The 22,498-nt window shown below is 45.8% G+C and overlaps 1 protein-coding gene across 2 annotated transcripts in view; it reads right to left on the reverse strand.

Annotated features, from left to right (window-relative positions):
• The window catches only part of TASOR2 (transcription activation suppressor family member 2), a 74,604-nt gene extending 61,178 nt beyond the window's left edge, over positions 1–13,426 (reverse strand). For both annotated transcript variants that reach the window (XM_075063639.1, XM_075063636.1), the window contains exon 1: positions 12,872–13,426. In XM_075063639.1, the coding sequence (XP_074919740.1) occupies positions 12,872–13,133 (262 nt within the window). In that variant the 5' untranslated portion in view covers positions 13,134–13,426. The remainder of the gene's footprint in view (positions 1–12,871) is intronic.
• Positions 13,427–22,498: the final 9,072 nt, after the last annotated feature.

Raw genomic sequence — 22,498 nt, forward strand, 5'->3', positions numbered from 1 at the left:
GGATCTGGGGGTTATAGTGGATCACAAGCTAAATATGAGTCAATAGCCTAACACTGTTTCAAAAAGTGCAATCATTCTGGGATGTATTAGCAGGGATTGTAAGCATTCTAGGATTGTAAGCAAGACATGAGACGTAATTCTTCTGCTCTACTCCGCGCTGATTAAGCCTCAACTGGAGTATTGTGTCCAGTTCTGGGCACCACATTTGAGGAAAGATGTGGACAAATTAGAGCAAGTCCAGAGGAGAGCAACAAAAATGATTCAAGGTCTAGAGAACATGAGCTATGAAGGAGGATTGAAAAAACTGAGTTTTTTTAGTCTGGAGAAGAGAAGACTGAGAGGGACATGATAACAGTTTTCAAGTCCATAAAAAGTTGTTACAAGGAGGAAGGAGACAAATTGTTCTCCTTAACCTCTGAGGATAGGACAAGAAGTAATTTGCTTAAATTACAGCAAGGGCTGTTTAGGTTGGACATTATGGAAAGCTTCCTAACTGTCAGGGTGGTTAAGCACTGGAATAAATTGCCTAGGGAGGTTGTGGAATGTCCATCATTGGAGATTTTTAAGAGCAGGTTAGATAAACACCTGTCAGGGATAGTGCAATTAATACTTAGTCCAGCCACCAGTGCAAGCGACTGGACTAGATGACCTCTCGAGGTCCCTTCCAGTCCTATGAGTCTACTCACAAGAGTCACTCAGCCATGCATTTGTAAGACTGGGGTGTTGGGGCTTCCATGAGACTCCACAGGGGTCTAAGAGTCTGCTTGCATGGATCCAATAACAGTATTGGAACCTGTGTTTGTCTAATGCCTTGGGATCCTTTGGAATAAAAAGCACTATTAAAGTGTCAGATACTCATTTATTATTGGCTGAGGAAAACTAGGCCTGACACTCAATTCGATGGCACTTCTCTGTCTGCCTGTAAAGCAATCTCTTTTGAATGCCACATTTTGTAATTATATTTCTCGCTTTTTCTCTAATTCTCATTTAAACATTTTTGATTCACACCTGGTTTCAGGACCAGCAGTAGCCACTTGCAGGAAGCTCCTATAATTCTCAGAACCTAATCAACAGAGGTGGTGGGCATTAAAGTGGGGTTGGTTGGCATAAGCCTATGGAACTCAATACTGAAATTCACAGGGAAAAATGCAGCTGTTTGTATTTCACCACAAGTCTAATGAACATAAACCCATTAGGGGTGAGAAGCCTTGTACCGTGCTTTGCAAGAGATGGGGGCTCAACTGGGCCCAGAGACCCCATAAAGTGTTTGGGGGGAAGTGGAAGAGAATTTGAGTGGCAACAGTCAGCTGATGGGTTAATCTTCAGGAATGTGACTTTCTAAATGGTCTCCCACAATGCTCAACCCCAAACTCCAATGGGACTCTGTGCTTTCCCATGCTGGATATGTGGGGTAGGAGTGTGTGTGCACTTTACTCCCTACTGGACTTTCTCTGTGTGTGTGTGTGTGTGTGTGTGGTGTGTGTGTGTGTGTGTGTGTGTGTGTGTGTGTGTGTGTGTGTGTGTGTGTGTGTGTGTGTGTGTGTGTGTGTGTGGAAAAAGGGGCAAGTGGGGGAGGTTTAGCTCTATCTTCTGAGCACCTGCCACAGAAATGCCACAAAGCCATAAAAGTTCTAGCCGCAGAGCATATCTGTGCTCTCCTCCCCCTTCCTTCTGCTAGGGTGGTCCCCAGCTCTGCCACAACCTTCTGGAGTGACATAGGCCAAGCAAAAGTCAACCCGGGCCTCAGTTTCCCATCTGCAAAACAGGGCAGAGGCAGGGTTGGGACTGTGTGTGAAAGAAGACTGGGAAGATGGCTTCCAATGCCAATGAATTGGGAAGATGTCTGTTTGGGGCTGGGGACTGGGCGTAGGGGTTCATCGGATGAGGTGGGGGTGGGGGAAATAAACTGAGGGAACAAGGTCTGAAAGGGGGCTTGGAAAGATACATATGTGGGGCAGGGTGGGCAAAAGAAGAAGGGTATAGGAGGTAGTTGGAGTGGGGGAGAGAGATAGGGTCCTAGGGTGGGGGAGGCTGGGGACAGAGTGTGGAGCAGAGATGGAGGGCTATGGTTGTGGGGGGGGTCTGGGGTCTGGGAGTGGGGCACATGGGGGGCTAAGTGGTTTGGGTGTGGAGGCATGGGAACTAGGGGGTTTGCGGTAGGGTTGAAAGATGGGGTGAGGGAAGATAGGATGGATGAAGTAGGGTTGGGGGCACAAGGGGGTTGAGTTCGGGGGAGATGGAGGCTAGGGGGGTTGGGAGTAGGGTCTAGGGGCTCAGGACTGAGTGTGTGGGTGGAGCCGGGGATTTGGGGGTAGGACTGAGAGGCAGGGGGGCATTGAGGGAGGCTGGTTGTGAGGGCACTGACGGAAGGAGAAGCGTGAGAGTGGAGGCAATGAGGCAGTGGGGCAGGTGGTTTCCCCTTCCCCTCAACTGCGGGCTTGGCTGATTCCCAGGAGGCTGGTTCCTCTCCCACTCAGGTCCAGCCGAGGGTGGTTACCTCTCTCCAAGTAGCCTGGCCTGTCTGAGGGCAGCAATCCCGAGTGAGCAGGTGACATCAGCGAAGCTAAGTGCTGGAAGAGGGGCCAGCGATGCATGCCCCTAGCGACGGAGACTTGGCTGGAGTGGGGAGGGGTGATCTGGGGGGCACTTTTGGGAGGAAAGGGGAAATTTTTACAGGGGGTGGGATTTGGGGGCAGTGGGGCAGTCTTCAGGAGGTGGAGGCAGTTTTCACAGGGAAGGGATCGGGAGGGGGGCCATGCCAGCATCACCCCATGGTGTAGGCACAGCCTACACCGTTGGAAGAGGTTTTCCGTTGCCATAGGAACACCTTCTCCTCCAGTGACATAGCGTTCTTCTGTTGACCTAGCTGCATCTCCTGGGGGTGGGACTTAGGTTGGCATAGTTACAGCCCTCAAAAGTGAGGACTTTTCACACCCCTGACCACATACTTATGTCGACCTAAATATTAAGCATGGAGCAGGGCTAACAGTGTAAGATGCACTTATATATAACTGCAGCCACCCTGGGCAATTGTACTCTTTTAACTGTACCAGCCACAAAGATTCACCCCCCTGACAGTTATACAAAAGCAGTGTGTGGACCAGGCCTCAGACGCCGAGCGATGACATCATGAGACTATTGAGTGTGTCCAATGGGTCCTTCAGCACCCTAAGGGGAGGGCTAGCTCAGTGGTTTTCAGAATTGGTGTGCTAAACCCAGCATTGTGAGTTCAATCCTTGAGGGGGGCCACTTAGGAATCTAGGGCAAAAATCAGTAGATGGTCCTGGTAGTGAAGGCAGTGGGTGGGACTCCATGACCTTTCAGGGTCTTTCCCAGCTTTATGAGATATAGGTATATCTCCATATACTAAGGTATGTGCCAACTCCCACTGAAGTCAGTGCTCATCTTTCTACTGACTTCAAAGGGGGCTGGATTGGGCCCTGCAAGCGGCTACAGCCTGGCGCTTGGCTTTTCTTTCTCCTAAGGTTCATCCTTTGTGTACTGTTGTGTCTTCAGTCGGAGAAGGGGCTGATGGTAAAAGGATGAACTGCAGGCTTTACCCAGATCTGGTCTCACCTCATTACACGACTGATAACAGCATCTGCCATGAATGACTTTTCCTGGCTAACTTCAGAAACATAATTGGGTTAATCAGCTAAAAAACATCATTGGCCCCTTTATGGCTTGAAGATTCAATCCCTTCTTTCTTGCCCTACTTCCAAACAAAACCCCACGCATTTATTGGGACCCTCCCACCATTCCTCTGCAACACAATCTGTCTTTTAAGTAAAAAAAAAAAAAAAAAAAAAAAAAAAAAGAGCCAGAGGAATGGTAAACTGACACCTCAGCCTGTCTCCCTCATCAGCCAGGTTTGCAGAATTATTAACACATTCCTTCAGTAGTATGTTTTCCCTGGTGTCCAAAACTAGCTCCACATTCTGCCTGGAGGAAAGGTAGCGGCATGCAGCTAATTCAAGCCTTTTGGTTACTTTCCCATTTTGTGAACAAATGTTACATCCAATGTGGGCAATCTGTGGCTTGGAAGACACAATTTGGCAGACAGCAGAACTCAAGTGAACAGTGAAGACACTGAGTTCAGACTCCACTGGCTTGTTTTAGCTGCAGAGTTAGCTCAGGTGATCAGCATCCACGTTAGCTTAGCCCTGGTGTGAGCAGCTGCCCTGCAATGCCAGGGCTGGCTTTAGGGCGATTCTCCCAATTCCCAGGAATCGGGCCCCACACCCTCCGCCGAAGTGCCGCCAGAAACAGCGGCAACCAATTGAGCTGCTGCCGAATTGCCGCAGCTATCTTTGGCAGCAGCTCAAACGCTGCCACTGTCTTTGGTGGCATTTTGGTGGCAGCTCTTTCAAATCTGGCCCTGCACATCCTAAAGCCAGCCCTGTGCAACGCCCTACCTGAGTGACTGCATCTGCACTGGTGCTGTGCTCCCCCAGACTTCTGGGGACACATGCAATGGTTCTTTGTGCAGCAGTAAGCTGAGCCGCTCTTTCCCAGTGAATTGTGGGAGAATGTGTCCATCCTCCTGGGCACATGGGGGGAATTATGGGATGGCACTGGACAGACTCTGCTGCTTGCTGGTCCTGCGGCTCCAGTGGACCTCCCGCAGGCGTGCCTGAAGATGCTCCACCGGAGCCGCAGTGGACCTCCCGCAGGCATGCCTGCAGATGCTCCACCAGAGCCGCGGGACCAGCGGATCCTCCGCAGGGAGCTTGCAGGATGTCTACCGGAGCCGCCTGCTGCCCTCCCAGCAACCGGCAGAGCACCCCCCGCGGCATGCCGCCCCAAGCACGTACTTGGCGCGCTAGAGTCTGGAGCCGGCCCTAGCACCGGAGGACTGAGAACTCAAGTGGTTTAGCTTGTGTCTATACAGCAAAGTGGGTGGGTTACCTGCCTAAGTAAAAGCAGAATTCAGGCTTTAATCCACCTCCTGGCTGGGCCAGCTAGCCCTGGCTGACAGCACCACGAAACTCAGGTGAGAGGCTTTTATGTGTTGAGTGGAAGGTGGCAACGCCCAGGTAAATGCCTCATGTGCCCTAATGAACCACAAAAACCAGAGTGAAACCTATGGCAGATCTTGTCCTTAAACACATGAATGTTTAAATGATATGCTGCAATCACTACAAGCCTGTTAGTGGATTTATTCTTGAATCACTATTGCTTTAATAATGGTTTAAGGAATTTTGAATGATATTTTTCATTATTAAAAACCCTAAGCTACAAGTTTGCCACTGGGCCTTGCGTATCCTTCTCGAAAGTCTCAATCCCGCAGATATTACCAGGCACGGGGTACTTATTACTGAGAGCAGCATCAGAGTTTGACCAGAGTGGCTGCATTAGTAAAGTTACTCGTATGTGTCAGTACTTGCAGCACTGAGAACCTTAGATCATACCTAGCTGGTGGTCCTTATATATAAACTAAGCAGCAGGTGAATGCTACACTGAGCCTAAAGAAAGATAATAGAGGATCATAAACCTGTACGAGCAGGCGAATGCATTTTAAGGGCCCGATGGACTGAAATCAATGAGAATTTTAAGTGGCTGGCATCTTTAAGGATCAGGTTCAACAAGGCAACCTCACAAGAGCCTGGGAAGCTTTCTGAAATGTGACAGAAACAGAACATTTATAGTTTACTAGAAACAAGGAGTTATGCTATCTAAAGCATAAGCTATTCAGTAAAAACTGGAGAAAATTTAAAAAGTTAGTATGTAGATAGGTATCAGAGGAAACAATTAAAGAAAATGCAACAAATCTGGAAATTCAGTAAAATTCTCAGATTCTCTTTAAGGCTAAAAGGGGCACTTTCAACCATATTTAGGCCCATATTTAGATTCGGCATTGAAAAAAAGTTGCAAAACTTAAAAAATTGAAAGCTTTTTAAATTGTAATGGAAAGAGCTGTTTCAGCTTTAAGTATTCTCCTGTAGTGTCTGCACTGTACTGAGAAGCTGAAAGTGAAACAGAGAAGAATAGAAACAAAAGTGAAACTGCCTATTTTCCACGATCTTAGCTGAGTATAATAAGAGAAAGTAAAGTAACCGCATAAATGGTGAAAAGGAAATTAGATTTGTAAGGCTAATTGTTTTAGTAATCCCAGGCATTCAGTTATTATACAAATTGTACTGAGAGTCCCTTGAATTCTGCTGCGTAAAATGAGTAGTCTTACATACCTGATTAAATCTTTTTAACTTTGAGTCTCTAGCTATATTCTGTATGGTACACATTCTGTAATCATCCTTCGCTATTTAAGGGCCAATCCTGGAACTCTACTCTACTCTACTCACCCACTTACTCCTACGGATATCTGTGGGGTTATTCACATGCGTAAAGTTACTCTGAGGCATCAAAGTTTGCAGGGCTGGTGCCTCCATTTATAGATATATCATGTCTGTAAGGCATTGAGATATGTTAATATGAAAGATGTTACTTTTTATCATCTGACTATGACAAAGTATTCCTAATTAGTAAGATAATATACAATTCATTTAGGTCATTGCTCCAAGAGTAATAATATACGTAGAATTAACAAACTGTTACATGGTTAATTGTTATTATGGGTACTTGGAAATTGGCCACCAGAGGCTAACTCAGGATGTAGTCTACCAATCACTTCATGGATCAAGTGACATGTTATTACTTTTATAAAGCATATAGTGCAGTGTTTTGGAACAAACACTTCCTGCACTGCAATGAATAGATGCTTAGAAATTAAGTCCTTTGCTGTATGTCAGACTCTCTACCTGTAGAACAAAACATTGTAATTACAGGGAAGGCAAATGATTTCAGCCTAGATTCATATCGATATTGACTGTCTACTTGTAAGTACAGTTCTGCATGGTTAGATTCTTGCCAGGGACTCGGCAAATCACAGTATAGGAAAGACAAATAGAATTTTCTTTGATGAGTCTCAATATGCAGCTCAGTGGCACCAGAATGTTTCAGACAGCAAGATGGATAAAGCTGCAAGCATCTCCGATAGCTAGGGCACTTGCCTTGCCATTCTCAGGCCCTCTTTTCCAAGGCAGGCAGGATTCATTTCAAGAAATTTGCTTGAGTGGTACAGAGTCCCACCCTTACAAGAGTGAGACAGATTTTTGAGAGCAAAGTTCCTTTTACAATCTTGTCCCTTTCTACAAATTGGACAATCCCACTGTCTCTCTTTTCTCTACTGTCCCCTTTGTCATCTCTCCCTTGGCCATTACCCCTCCCCCACTTCTCTCCCTGAGCTCTCCACTATGAGACACTGGCAACGGTTCTAGCATTTCAGGCACAGGTAGCACTGAGTAGGGTTTAAAGTGCCTAGTGCTTCTAGCGATCACAGCTGTAGGGCCAGGGGAATAAACATGACATAAGAGATCAAGGGTATACCTAGGAGACAGTCTTGCAGCTTGAAGTCAACCCTGGGAATGGGAGTACTTGCACAGCTGTATGTTCTGATCCTGGAGCAAGGGCGTGCCTGAGCAATCACCCTTGACTGTCAGATCAGCATTAATAATTTCTGGGAAAAGCCAGGCTAGTTGCAGCCACCTGGATGTTTTGAAGAAAAATAAGAGGATTCCAACAGTCTTTTTATATTTCACACTTTCCTAGGTGTATGTGGTCTGATCCAACCTCCATTAAAGTATCATAAACTATCAGGGTTAGAAGGTCATCTAGTCCAACCCGCTGCTCAAAGCAGGACCAATCCCCAGACAGATTTTTGCCCTAAATGAGCCCAAGGATTGAACCATAACCCTGGGTTTAGTAGGCCAGTGCTCAAACCACTGAGCAACAGGAGTATTTCCATTTACCTCACTGGGTCCTTAATCAGGCCCATGGTGAGGCACATTTCAAAAGACTATGTAATTATCACACTGGAGTGATTGTGGCATGAAGGTATCTCCTATTCTAAGATGGAAAAATGCCTTAACGAGTCAGACCAGTGGTCTAGTATCCCATCTGACAACAACCGATAGCACTAGCCAGGGCCGGCTTTAGGACGTGCGGGGCCCGATTCGAATACCTGGTGGCGGTCTGGGTCTTCAGCGGCGGGTCCTTCACTCGCTCTGGGTCTTCCGCGGCACTGAATGACCCGCCGCTGAAATGCCGCTGAAGACCCGGACCGCCATTGGGTGAGTAAAAATTAAAAAGTTAGGTGCTCTTCTTTAGGGTGCGGGGCCCCCTTAGGCGTGGATGCGGAGCCTGATTCCGGGCAATTGGCCTAAAGCTGGCTCTGGCACTAGCAAATTCCTGTAACAGACAATTACAGACTAACCTGTCCATAGGGGAAGTTTCTATATAACCCTAGGAAGCTAGTGGATGGCTTCTGTCTAGACTGCCAAGCTTTGATATTCCTTGGGCTATTTTTACCCAAATGTATGAGCACCCATACCACCCAAATCGAGGGGAGCTCCAAGTCTTTACCCCTTGGGAAGATCAGGCAGAAAGGTGTCTCAAGTTAGGCACCCAAAATCAGTAAACACTCCTGGAAAATTTTTGTTTCTTATTCTCAAATACCTCCCTGAGTGGCTTCACTTATTCTTTCCTAGTTGGAACAGGGAGATAATCTCTTTTGATGGTCCAGTAATTGGTTGCCATTCTGTTGTGGATTCACTGAACTGCAAATACTTATCCGATTCGAGTATTCCCAAATCTACCATACTTTCACCATGACTTAAAGACCTTTTAGCATTTAGGAAATTAGTGATACTTTCACATGCAGCCTACACATCTAGAAGATGCTCACAATCTTCTGATCCTCAAATAACATGCCACATTCTTATTTCTATCTCTTTTTCAGGCCTCAGGTTTCTCTTTTGCCCTGGTTCACCTGACTCACTGTAAATGTTTCCCTGTTCCTTGTTCTCTGTATTGGATGTCTTAGGACATGATTTAGCTTCCTCTCTTCTGGTTTCTCTATGATCTTCCTCCAACAAAACTGGTTCATATAGCTCTCCTGATTTTTCTGAATCACACCAATGTAGATTTAAGTTAGATATTAGGAAAAACTTTCTAAATAGAAGGATAGTTAAGCACTGAAACAAGTTACCTGATACTGGAGGTTTTTCAGAGGAGGTTAAATAAACATCTGTCAGGCATGGTCTAGGTATACTTGGCCCTGTCTCAGTGCAGACGGACGGACTAGCCCTACATTTCTAAGATTATGGCTCACCAAAATCCAGTCACCGCTTTTAGCAACCTCCAGTTTTCTGTCCTCCAAATCATGTGGGTACAGTATTAAGTTAGAGTACAGTAGGACCTCAGAGTTACAAACACGTCGGGAATGGAAGTTGTTCATAACTCTGAAATGTTCGTAACACTGAACAAAACATTACGGTTGTTCTTTCAAAAGTTTAGATCTGAACATTGACTTAATACAGCTCTGAAACTTTATTATGCAGAAGAAAAATACTGCTTTTAACCATCTTAATTTAAACAAAGTAAGCAAAGAAACAGGTTCCTTACCTTGTCAAGTATTTTTTTTAACTTTCCCTTTATATTTTTTAGTAGTTTTATAGTTGATTTTTTTTTCTGGTCTGTGCTGGGGCCTGATTGTGTACTTCCGGTCCCAAATGAGATGTGTGGTTAACCAGCCATTCACAACTCCGGTTTTCGTAAATCTGAGGTTCTATTCTATTCCCTCTCATTTTTGTGTCTAATCAGTTTCACTTTCTAATTCACCGACAGAAGCACAATGATGATGAACTTGGGTATCCAGGGAAGCCAGGGGAAGTTTAAGCTCAATAGAAGGATATTTTCAAAAAATATTTTGGATAGGTTTTGCATTAAAAAAAAACACAATAAAACCCAAACTTGAATTTTGGGCCTATACTTCCTATGAATGTAAGAGGGGCATCGATACTAAGGAAAAAATGCAATACTTATACCTGAATTAAACATGAAACAGCATTTTCCTGTGGTAAGAGCAGAGAACAGGGAGTCTAAAGTCCTGGATTCTAGTCCTGGCTCAGAAACTGAAATCCTGTGTGACATTAGGCAAATCTTTATACCAGATTTTTCAAACTTGGGTGCCTAAAGTTATGCATTGACATACGGGCTGGTATTCAGGCATGCCAAGTACCCATGTTGCCCTGTCAATTTAAATAGGACCTAGTGTGCTTAGAACCCCTAAAAATCAGTCCTTTGATTTAGCCATCCACATCCAAATGTGTTGGGTGAGGCTCACAAAGGTCCTTAGGTGTGTCAGTCTGGGGTTTAGGTACCTAAACCCCAGTTTTAGGCCTCACTGCAATGCACAAAATTCCTGGTGAACCCCATAGGTGCCTAAACACACCCAGTCCCTACATTTTCAGGATAGCAGTTGCCTCAGTGTCTAAGTTTCTGCTTCTGGGCATGTGCACTCCTGCCTCCTTCTAGGCATCTGGATACCTATCTCCCTCCTAAGCCCTAGTGACTCACGAACCAGAGGGTGAGAGCTCTGGCTCACCCGTGGGGCCCAATCCAGCGGGTGTGCTTAAGGGCCACCTGCTACAACGGGTCCCATTTATAATCTGGCAGAGGGAGTCTGCAGTGGAGATGGCCACCTTATAGCTTTTTTACCTCAGTGGTTAGCGCGTTCCTTGGGGATGCGAGAGACCTAGGTTCAATTCCCCGGAAGGGCGGACGGAAGAAAGGATTTGCACAGAAATCTCTCACTTCTCAGGCTAGTATTTCCAATCACCGAGCTGTGGGATATTCTGATGTGGGGGCTCTCCCACTCTCTCCTCTTGAAGCTGTTCCACTATGGGCACCATGGATTAGGCTGACCTAACTATGGAGCTCAGAGTGTGAATTTTTTCACAGGGTTGAGCAACGATGCAGCTGGCTTGATCTAATTTTTAAGCATAGACCAGACCCAACTGTTTCTCCGACACAGCCCAGCTTCTCCTCCTGCTTGACTCAACAGTGAAGATATAATCATGTGCTTAAAAGTCCTCAGAGGAAATTACATTGCTATCACTGAGTCATACTTACAGCTTCAAGTAGGCAGATAAGCAAAGCAGAAAACTCTTCCTAACTGCAGTGTCCTGACCAAGTTGCAGTGCAAGTAATTTACTCCACCTATCACATACAGTGTATATTGGATAAAATATTCTTCACCTTCCCTCCAAACCTGCTTAAGCTGATCAAACAGCTGTTGTGTTTCAACCCAGTTGTGGTATTCCGGTGGTAGCTGAAGTAATCCATATCTGTTGTGCCTATCTACAGAAAACCATGCCATTTGGATGTGTGAGGAACTCAGTTTCCTCTTTAATTTTTTTTTCAACTTGAATATTTCCGAGTATTGAGAGAAGCCCTAAGGGTAATGGGACTCTCATGCCTAACTGAGGAGGAAAACAGACCAAACATTATATAACATTGCAGGATCAGGGTCAGAGACTATGGACTCTAAAAGGTACATCTACCCAGGAGCTGGGTGATGCATTTCCCTAATTGGGTAGGTGTACAAGGCACTAGTGCTTGAGCTAGCAGACTAAAATAGGCAGTGTGGCCATGATGGCAAGGACTAGCCACCCGAATACAAACTCACTTGACCCCTGTATAACAAATTACACACTCTTTAGGGCTGCAACACTCTCCTTTAACTGTCCCATACCTTTATAGCACTGAACAAATAATCTATCCCTAAGCAGAACACTGAAGTGACAAACGATAAACAAAGAATGGATTTTTCAGTTGTGAGTTGTGTGTAAATTGGACACTTTACCATTTTTTTTTGGTTTAAAGTCAATTTCCAAGGACCTCTTATGAAATGCTGGCTGATTCTTACTGCCTCTGCAGTGGCACTGGCAATAATCAAAGAATCTGAAGCCATTGTGCAAAATTAATAAATAACTCAGGCCTTTCCCCTGCAACATGATCCACACAAACAGGCCTCTCTATAGGCAGAGAATCAGCGCAGGAGCAGGGGGATCATCCAATGCACTTTGTCGACTAGGGACCTAAATAATAAGTGTCCAATACATTAAATAAGCTGACCTCTTGGTTCTCTGCCCCAAACCCACTCATTTATCACAACCAGGTAATTTTCTTCACACAAAATACCACCCGGAGATAGCAGGGCGATATGAAGATTTTGCTGTTCATCTCCAGATGGAGAAATGTCTGTCTGGAAATGCTGTATGTTATAATAATTCAAGTAAAAGCAGCAATTCATCCATGGAAAAAGTGAAGCTACACAATTTCTTTTCCATGTGTGTATTTTTCAAGAGGTCACACTGACATGCAGGGCTTGCACGGATTTGTTTGTTTGTTTGTTTATATTCGCCCTTTTCTTGCACTACATTATCAACAGGTAACTCAGAGCCATTCTCTTTCTTTATTCAATGACCAGCAGTTTGCTTGTTTAAAAGATAACCTCCTGGGAATAGGCTCCATGTCTCCCTTGGCACGGTTAATACAGCATCGAGCACACAGCCCTGGCTTTATTAAAAAAAAAAAAAAATCTCTTCTCTCTTCATTCACTTTACAAGCAATAGTTCTGAGTTCGGCATCACATGGTACAGACATCAATGCACATTTAAGGATCAAACCCCCACTGCAAGGAGACTGCGCTGTTCCGATGGCTAAGGCTGCTTGCCATCTGCAAAAAAAAACCTCTCTCCAAAAAAAACAGGATAATCACCTCTGAAGGGAACAAATCTAAATGCCCACGTGACTGCCTCTCCTGGGCACTCCAGAGGGTTAAATATCCAAGCCCAGCTGGGTGGACGGTGTCGTCTGATATTACAAAAAAAAAAGACCCTCTCCCTCCCCCCCAAATGACCCCCTTGTGCAGAGACGCAGCCTGCCCTGTTGCCTAGATCGGCCTAAAGGAAAGAGAAAATCCTGCCCAGAAACCACTCGCCCTCCCAGACGGATCAGCCCCGCTCACCTGTGCCAGCCGGTGCGGGGCCATCGTGCCGCGGCTCTCCCATGGCGGGGGGCTCCGTCTCTCTGCCGCCCCCCGGCTCCATCAATGTGGCAGCCCCTCCCCGCCTCTGCGCATCGTGGCAGGGCAGTGGGTGGCCCCAGCTCCCTTGGGGGGCTTTACCTGCGCCGCTCTGGCCAGTCCACACAACCAGCGGGGTCTTTCCCCGTCCTTGGGCTCGGGTCCAGGAAGGAAGGGATGGTGGGGGGGTTGGGAACTCACTCATTCAATGGGGCAAAGGGGGGGGGGGGGCTTCCCCCCTAGCTCTCAAGCTCGCGCTAGGCTTGCACCGCGCTGCCAGGGAAGCGGGGAGAAAGGGCCATGGAGGGCTGGGAGGTTGGGCTTATTTTCCCCCTTTCTCTGCTCAGGGTGGCAGGTCTCCTCTTCCATCCCCTCCCCCGGGCAGGCCAAGCTGCATGGCTAAGCAAAGGGAAACATGTCGGAGGCGAGCTCCGCTTTCGCAGGGAAGCTTGCTCGCACCATCCGCCAGCCCCAGGAAGTAAAACAGAGGTGGGGAGGAAAAGGGTGGGGGGAAGGAGAGAGAGAAAGTGAAAACTGAACCGGAAAGCTAACGCGTTTATACTTCCCGCAAGGTCACCGTGCAAGCCACCCAGGAGCTGCCTTTGCAAACCAGCGCGAGGGGGAGTTGATTCTGCTGAGTGCCACGAAGCCTTTAGTTTTTCCCTGGGGCCATCACTTATGCAGACGAGTGGAGGGACTGGGGATCCCCCTTCCCCTCCACGCAGGAGCAGGGAGCCAACCCGTTGGCTCAGCTTAAAAAAATCGTGCCACAAAAGTTGATCCTAAAGAGGTGTTACCGTGTGAATGGTGTTTCCATTGTCGCCCGCTTTGAATACACACTCGAATCCCCACTTCTCCTTCCCAGCGAGGCCGGGCAGCCTGGAGGGGATTGGGAAGGAAGAGAGAGATCTTGCATGGTTCAGCGAGACGTTTCAGTAAAAGCCTTCCTCGTTAGAAGGAATGGGGCATCCAGCTCTGCAAACCCACCCCGTCAGTGGCCTGGGTGAGCGCACTAAAAATCTAAATCAATACAATTAATCCGAAGTCTAGGAGTCTCCATCTAAATGAAAATCTTTGGCCTGCGAGTCAGGATTAACATCTAAAGAGAACAGGAGAGTTTAAAGGGGAAAGGCAGGAAACATGACTGTTAAAAAGATGTATTTTGAATATCAATGCCCTACATTTGGTCAAGATATAATAGGAAATCAGTCAACTTGACATGTCCCTGTTGAAAACATGCATATATTTAGGCTTGGAAAGATTAGATTTTTATACATGCCAGTAAACATGGCTTGCAGGGCACACCCACAAACCATACAAAATATATTTCCACTGATAATCACTGAAATTAGTAACTGGCAAAGTAAGAAACCCCCTTTTTGAGAACTTACTAGACTTTTGAATCAGGCTTGTTACAAATGGTCTAGTGAATGGATACCAAAACCAGGTCTGATTTACAGATTTAAGCATATTTACTATGTATATTTTGCCATGTGATGTTGGCACCCTGTGTTTGAATAGTTTATAAAGCTTTAACTTTTTTGAATCTCAGCATCTACTGTCATTCAACAATTGTCCGACCACCCACAATTTCCTGCAAGTCTGAACGTTTAAATAGTTCAAAATTGGGAAAAAAAATACTTACAAATAAATATTCATATTATCGGACTAAATTATGAAAAAATAAAAATCGAATTCTGCCAACCCTACATATAATGCTATTAAATGTTAGGATCAAAGGCCTGGATCCTCAAAGGTCTATAAATGTTTAACTCCCTTGAAACCAATGGAAGTTATTACCTTTGAAGATATGGGCCAAATCTAAGACTTGAAGTGGGCTGAAATCAAGCATACAATAATTTTTTTCCCCATTCAAAAGAAAATGATCATCAATCTCTGTCATGGTATAATTCCCCACTCTGAACCTTAGCGTCCAAAAGATGGGGTACCAGCATGAATTCCTCTAAGCTCAATTACCAGCTTAGTACTTGTAGCGCTGCCACCAACCAGGAATTCCAGTGCCTGGTACACTCTGGTCCCCCCAAAACCTTGCCCGGGGTAAAGCGCCGGGGCGACCAACCAAGGAATTGCCAAGTGCCTGGTATAACCTCTGGTCCCCCCAAAACCTTGCCCGGGGGAACCCCAAGACCCAGATGCCTCTGGATCTTAACACAAGGAAAGTAAACCCTTTCCCCACCGTTGCCTCTCCCAGGCTTCCCCTCCTGGGTTACCCTGGAAGATCACTGTGATTCAAACTCCTTTGAATCACAAAACAGAGAGGAAAATTCACCTTCCCCCTCCTTCTCTTTCCCTCTGCAGACTCTCCTGAAGAGAGAAAGTAATCCTAACACAGAGAGAAATTATCCTTTCTCCCCCTTCCCTCCTTCTCCCCACCATTCCCTGGTGGATCCAGACCCAGTCCCTGGGGTCTCACCAGAATAAAAAAACAATCAGGTTCTTAAACAAGAAAAGCTTTTAATTAAAGAGGAAAAAAGTTAAAGTAAAATTATCTTTGTAAATTTAAGATGGATTAGGTACAGGGTTTTTCAGCTATAGACACTGGGAATACCCTCCAGCCTAAGTATAACAAGACACAATTAAAATCCTTTCAGCAAATACAAATTTGAACTCCTCCCAGCCAAAAAATGCACATTTGCAAATAAAGAACAAACATAAGCCTAACCGCCTTATCTACCTAGTACTCACTATTCTAGAACTTATAAGAGCCTGTATTGGAGAGATTGGAGAGAAACCTGCTCAAGATTTGAAAGTATCCTGTCCCTTGATTGGTCCTCTGGTCAGGTGACAGCCAGGCTTACTGAACTTGTTAACCATTTACAGTCAAAAGAGATATAAAGTACTTCTGTTCTATTAACTCCTACTATCTGTTTATGACACTCTCACTTCCGCTTTCAGCTGCCTTTCTTCCAGGGAAGTATATTTAAATGAAGAAATACAGATAAATAATATCATTCACCTCTATCAAACCAAATTCTATCCCAGTAAAACTGCTGAGTGAAAATTAAAAACAGTAGATAAATAATACATGTATTTCCCTCAACCAGCAAGAGCCGGCCTGTATCAGTCCATCTTGGAGTTTAGTGATTACTTTTGTCGCTGTTTATCTTATAAAAAGAGAGCGGAGTGAAGTAGGACCCATTATTGATCTTTTGGCTCTGACCCCAGCTTTCTCCACCCCTTTAAATTTAACTGGTTGATTTTGTTGCTCCTCTGTGCCTGGAATAGGCCTGGCAAAATACACAAGGCAGGGAGGTCTTGCTTTACTGAGCCACTCATGGTACCTGTGGATGCGGACCTTGTGTTTGCTCCAGTGAATGACTGTAGTTGGGGTAAGGTTCATTATTACTTATTATTATCTACCTATCTGGAGAGTACATTTGAAGACTGAGCTAACACAGCCCCTTATAGCTGTTGCAATAGATAGCCTAATCTAGACGGTACTGATATAAGGGCTTGCGGTACCTGGAATGGGCTTCATTATCATTCACCACATTATTATTGCCTGGAATCTTCAAACTCATGACCTCTTCATTCTGGGCATCGTATAAACATGTAGTAAACACCATCTTCATTGATTTGAGTTGCAGCAGTGTGTCGAGGCCCCAGCTGTGAGCAGGGCCCTATGGATGCTATATACTGTTAGAGTAAGAGAGTCCCTACCCCCAAAGAACTAACAAGAGTAGACAAGACACACAAAGAGTGGGAGAGGAAATGGGGGCACGGACAGACGAAATGACTTGCCTGACATCACACACAGGTCAATGGCAGAGCCAAAGACACAAGAGAGTACAAATAATTCTTTCACCTAAGGATCTCAAAGCAGCTTACAATTAATTAAACCACATGGCCACCTGTAGTGAGGCGGTGTGGCTCCCCACTACCCTGGAGGAGGAAGAGCCCATCTGGAGGCTGGAGTGGGCGGAGCTAGGGAGCTCTGAGCCCGCCCCTCAGAGGGTCGGGCGGCATCCCGGAACTATAAAAGCCGGCTCTCAGAGCTCAGTAGGAGGCCAGCTGCCGGAGACAGCAGATGTCCCCAGGGGAGCCCGAGACTGGGAAGCTCCTGCGGCACAAGGCGGTCACCCGGACTGGCCAGGCCTACCCCGTGCCCGCTACCCTGGGGAGCTGCCGGGCCTACCCCTTGCCCACTATCCGGAGGAGTTGCTGGATCTGTTGACCAGCCCCTGCCTGACGAACCCATGCTCCTGGATCCCCCAGAGGCCAACACCAGGACCCAAGTAGGGCCCGAGGGGGAGTGTGGAAGTAGCCCGGGGGCAGCCAACCCCAGTCTGGCTGCAGCACTACCAGAGCCTATGTCGGTGTGTTGCGGCCAGGATCCCCACTGACTAAGCAGCACATGTCCATCCGCTGCTAGGGCCCCAGGCTGGGACATAGTGGTGTGGGAGGGCCTGCATCTCCCCTGCCACCCAATTCTGGGGTGGCAGTCTCCCCCTCTCCTTGGCCTGAGGAGGCCAGAGCCCATTATTACTGCTCAGCTCTGCCTGAGGGCCTGAGCACCCTGACTCGGTGTTTGTTGCCCCGCCCTGATCTCGGGCCGGGCTTAAAACTATTATTACAGCTCAGCCCTGCCCGGGGGCCTGAACCCCCTGACTCAGTGTTTGTTGCCCTCCGGCCGGACTAATTCCTTGGACCCATCAGTGTGTAGTGAGCTGATGTGGCTCCCTACCGCCCCAGAGAGAGTTGAGCCCTGGTGAACTCTTGTACACTGCCAAGAGGTAGGTAAGTGTTCTATTAGCCCCATATAATTTCAGAGGGCAAAACAAAGGCGCACAGGGGCTACGTGACTTGCCTCAGGTCACATGGTAAGTAGCAGAGTTGGGAGTATGACAGAGTAGTTCTGACTTCTAGTACATCACTTTCTCCACTGAACAACATAGCTCAGGTTTGTCAGAGCCCTTCTAGATCCCATTGCCTTACCAGAAATCTATCCATTGGCATTCATGGCCCTAAATCCACCAAGTAAGATTAATTTTAGAAATCTTTCCAGATCCTAGATAGTTTGGGAGTAAAAATAGTTTTCCAGGTTCCGTTGTTCTCATTCCAGGGTTTACATATTTATTTATGTGGATAAATGTAAAGTTATGCACATTGGGAAAAATAACCCTAATTATACATACAATATGATGGGGGCTAATTTAGCTACAATGAGTCAGGAAAAAGATCTTGGCGTCATCTTGGATGATTCTCTGAAGATGTCCACGCAGTGTGCAGAGGCGGTCAAAAAAGCAAACAGGATGTTAGGAATCATTAAAAAGGGGATAGAGAATAAGACTGAGAATCTCTTTTGCCTTTTATATAAATCATAGGGTAAGTCCCACATCTGCTAATAATCTGTGCTTACGATTGTGGTCTCCTCACCCAAAAAAGGTATTCTACAGCACTAGAAAAGTTCGAAGGGCACTAAAAGATTAGGGGTTTGAGGAGGTCCCATAACGAGGAAAGATTAAAGAGGCTGAGGCTTTACCTCTTCAGCTTGGAAAGAGGAGAATAGGGGGCATATGATAAGATAGATAAAAATTCAATGAGTGATGTGGAGGAAGTGGATAAGGAAAAGTTATGTTACTTATTCCATTATATCAAGAACAGGGTCCACAAAATGAAATTAATAGGTAGCAGGTTTACAACTATAAAAGGAGTCTTCTTCACACTTCTTTACGCACTGTCACTTCGTTGATATCCTTACTGAAGGGAGTTTGTGAAGGCTGGATATACTACAATGTTTAAAAGAGAACTGGAAAATTTCATGTGTTTAAGTCCGTAAATGGCTTATTATGCCAGTAGGTAAAAGTATAATGTGTCCCTAGCCTCTGTTCATCAGAGGATGGAGATGGATGGCAGGAGAGAGATCACATGATCATTGCCTGTTAGCTTCACTCCCTCTGGGGCACCTGGCATTGGCCCCTGTCGGTAGACAGATACCAGGCTAGATGGACCTTTGGTCTGTCCTGGTACGGCCGTTCTTATGTTCTTATGTTGTTCAGGGTTAGATGATTTAGAAAAACCTTCTCCAGGCCAGAATTCCAACCTGCCCCTTCAAGGGCATATAAAGTACAGTCCATGTCTGTGGATCCTGCCACTGAGACACATCAAAATGGCCATGAACTTCCCTGCTTTTATTATAAAATGTAGAATCAGAGAATATCATGGTTGGAAGGGTTCTCAGGAGATATCTAGTCCAACCCCCTGCTCAAAGCAGGACCAGTCCCCAACTAAATCATCCCAGCCAGGGATTTGTCAAGCCTGACCTTAAAAATCTCTAAGGAAAGAGATTCCACCACTTCCCCAGGAACCCATTCCAGTGCTTCACCACCCTCCTAGGGAAAAAGTTTTTCCTAATATCCAGCCGAGACCTCCCCCACGGCAACTTGAGACCATTCGAACTTGAGAATGAAACTGCGAGTCCATCTGTTTCTTCCACAAGCTGTAAAGTTCTCAAGCATTACAGCAGGGAGTGTGCTAAAAACACAGGTCGTATTAGAATCAGTTCTGGGTTTCTAATGCCAGCTTCTGTTCTCAGTGCTCTGTTCCAGTCTCTCGGTGAGAAGGGCATTAGCAATTCCTCTAGCTTATTGTTTTCTGTGAGCTAAATAGAATTTTATGTAGAGCTGGCACCCTAATTAGAGCGACTGTAGCTTTTCTAAATGTTTGTTTGTGCCCTCTTGTAGGTGCATTTGTGTGACTTGAAATGATAGAAGCGGCTATCACCTAGCTTTGATGAGGTCCTTATTACTGGCAGTACTATATTTTTGGCTTCCCTGAAACAATGACTCATCTTTGGTTTTGGCGTTAAGTACAGCAAGGAAACCTAAAATAAAGAAGTCACCATTTGTAGACCAAGTTCCTTGTTTGTTTAGTCAGAAAAACTGAATGACAGAATCAGATACTTTCAGCCATTTTGGAAAAAAAAAAAGGTTATGTTAAAATGTTTTGAACTGGAGGGGAAAAAGGGAATATCTTGAAATCTGAAATTGACTTTGTTTAAAGGCGACAAGCAAGGATAAAAAGTAATGGGATGGCAATAGTATTGTGGTAGTATACAGTCATGGACCAGCATCCCATTGCTCTAGCTGCTGCGCAAACACAGAAGAAAAATATTGTCCCTGTCCCAAAAAACTCACTAATATCAGGCTTGGTCCTTGGACCTAAAATTTAGGTCAACAGAACTATGTTAGTTAGTTAGTGTGAAAAATCTCCCTCCCTCAGTGGTATAGCTACACTGACCCACCCCCTAGTTTAAAAGCAGCTAAGTCAGTGTAAGAATGCTTCCATTCATGGAGATACTGTCAGTTCAGGGAGCTGCTGTTCCTAGACTGGCCTGGTCTGGATTACAGAGTTAGATCAACCTCTTTGTACATGTGTCTATGCTCAAATTTGTCTCTGGCCAATGTAAGCACCCAGTTCCGGTGACTTGGTAAAACCACCTCTCTGAACAATGTTGACCTACTGAGGTTGACGCAGTGCTAGTGTAGACACTGTGTGACTTGTGACAACCCTAGGAGTCCTGTGACAGTGACTGCTCTGATCTCAATTGTGAACTCCACTGCCCAGGGATCACGGAGACTGGAAGCCACGTCCTCCCCCTTAATACACCCTACGTATTCTTGAAATGCTTTTTCCAGATTGCCCACAGTGGCAAGCACAACAAGCAGCTCTTTCTTGTTTTATGCAGCTGCCCAGCTGCCTATGCTGGTTTCATGCACTACATGCTACTCCTGCCTGGAGCAGACAGGAGGTTTTGGATCTCCTGGGCCTATGAGGCGAGGACAGCTATGGCCTAGCCACAGAAACATGGACAGCCATGAAAAGTTTGCATAGGGGACGCAGGCAATGGGGTAGGACAGGGATCAGGACCAGTGCCATGTGAAAGTGAAGGCACTTTAGAAGGCAGCCACAAGGCCAGGGAGGCCAACAATTGATCTGGTGTTAAGCCGTAGACCTGGCGCTTTTGCAATGGGCTGGATACCATATTTGGTGGAGACTCCACTAGCACCCCACAAACCACCATAGATACCTTTGAGGAGCCCGAGACACAGACCTTTGTTGTGAACAATGAGGCGAGGAAGAGAAGGGGTAGGGGGAGATGCGGTGAAGTGGCAGGGTCCAGCTATGTCACAAGCCAGGATCTGTTCAATAAATGATTTAGATAATGGCACAGAAAGTACCCGTATAAAGTTCGTGGATGATACCAAGCTGGGAGGGGTTGCAAGTGCTTTGAAGGTTAGAATTAAAATTCAGAATGATCTGGACAAACTGTTGAAATGGTCTGACGTAAAGAGGATGAAATTAAGTAAGGACAAATGCAAAGTACTGTAGTTAGAAAGGAACAATCAGTTGCACACATACAAAAGGGGAAATGACTGCCAAGGAAGGAGTATTGCAGAAAAGGATCTGGGGATCATAGCGCATCGCAAGCTAAATATGAGTCAACAGTGTAACACTGTTGCCAAAAAGCAAACATCATCCTGGAATATATTAGCAGGATTGTTGTAAGCAAGATACAAGAAGTAATTCTTCCACTCATACTGCACTGATAAGGCCTCAGCTGGAGTATGGTGTCCAGTTCTGGGTGCCACGTTTGAGGAAAGATGTGGACAAAGTGGAGAAAGTCCAGAGGAAAGCAACACAAATGATTAAAATTTTAGAAAACATGACCAATGAGGAAAGGTTGAAAAAAAATGAGTTTGTTTAGTCTGGAGAAGAGAAGACTGAGAGGGGACATGATAAGTTTTCCAGTATATGAAAGGTTGTTACAAGGAGGAAAGAGAAATATTGTTCTCCTTAAGCTCTGAGGATGGGACAAGAAGCAATGGGCTTAAATTGCAGCATGGATGGTTTAGGTTGGACATTATGAAAAATGTCCTGTCAGAGTAAAAGAAGCCCTTCAGGATTTCCATCATGATTTCAACAATTTTCACCCCACCATCAACCTCAGCCTGGACCAGTCCACACAAGAGATCTACTTCCTAGATACTACAGCACTAATAAACGATGGCCCCATAAACAGCACCCTATACCGGAAACCTACTGACTGCCGTACTTACCTACATGCCTCCAGCTTCCATCCAGACCACACCACTCGATCCATTCTCTACAGCCAAGCTCTACGATACAATCGCATTTGCTCCAACCCCTCAGACAGAGACAAACACCTGCAAGATCTTCATCAAGCGTTCTTACAACTACAATACCCACCTGCTGAAGTGAAGAAACAGATTGACAGAGCCAGAAGAGTACGCAGAAGTCACCTACTACAAGACAGACCCAACAAAGAAAGTAACAGAATGCCACTAGCCATCACCTTCAGCCCCCAACTAAAACCTCTCCAGAGCATCATCAAGGATCTACAACCTATCCTGAAGGATGATCCATCACTCTCACAGATCTTGGAAGACAGGCCAGTCCTTGCTTACAGACAGCCCCCAAACCTGAAGCAAATACCAGCAACCACACAACAAAAACACTAACCCAGGAACCTGTCCTTGCAACAAAGCCCATTGCCAACTCTGTCCACATATCTATTCAGGGGATACC

The sequence above is a fragment of the Chelonoidis abingdonii genome, chromosome 1 (genome assembly GCF_003597395.2).
Source record: "Chelonoidis abingdonii isolate Lonesome George chromosome 1, CheloAbing_2.0, whole genome shotgun sequence".
NCBI lineage: Eukaryota > Metazoa > Chordata > Testudines > Testudinidae > Chelonoidis > Chelonoidis abingdonii.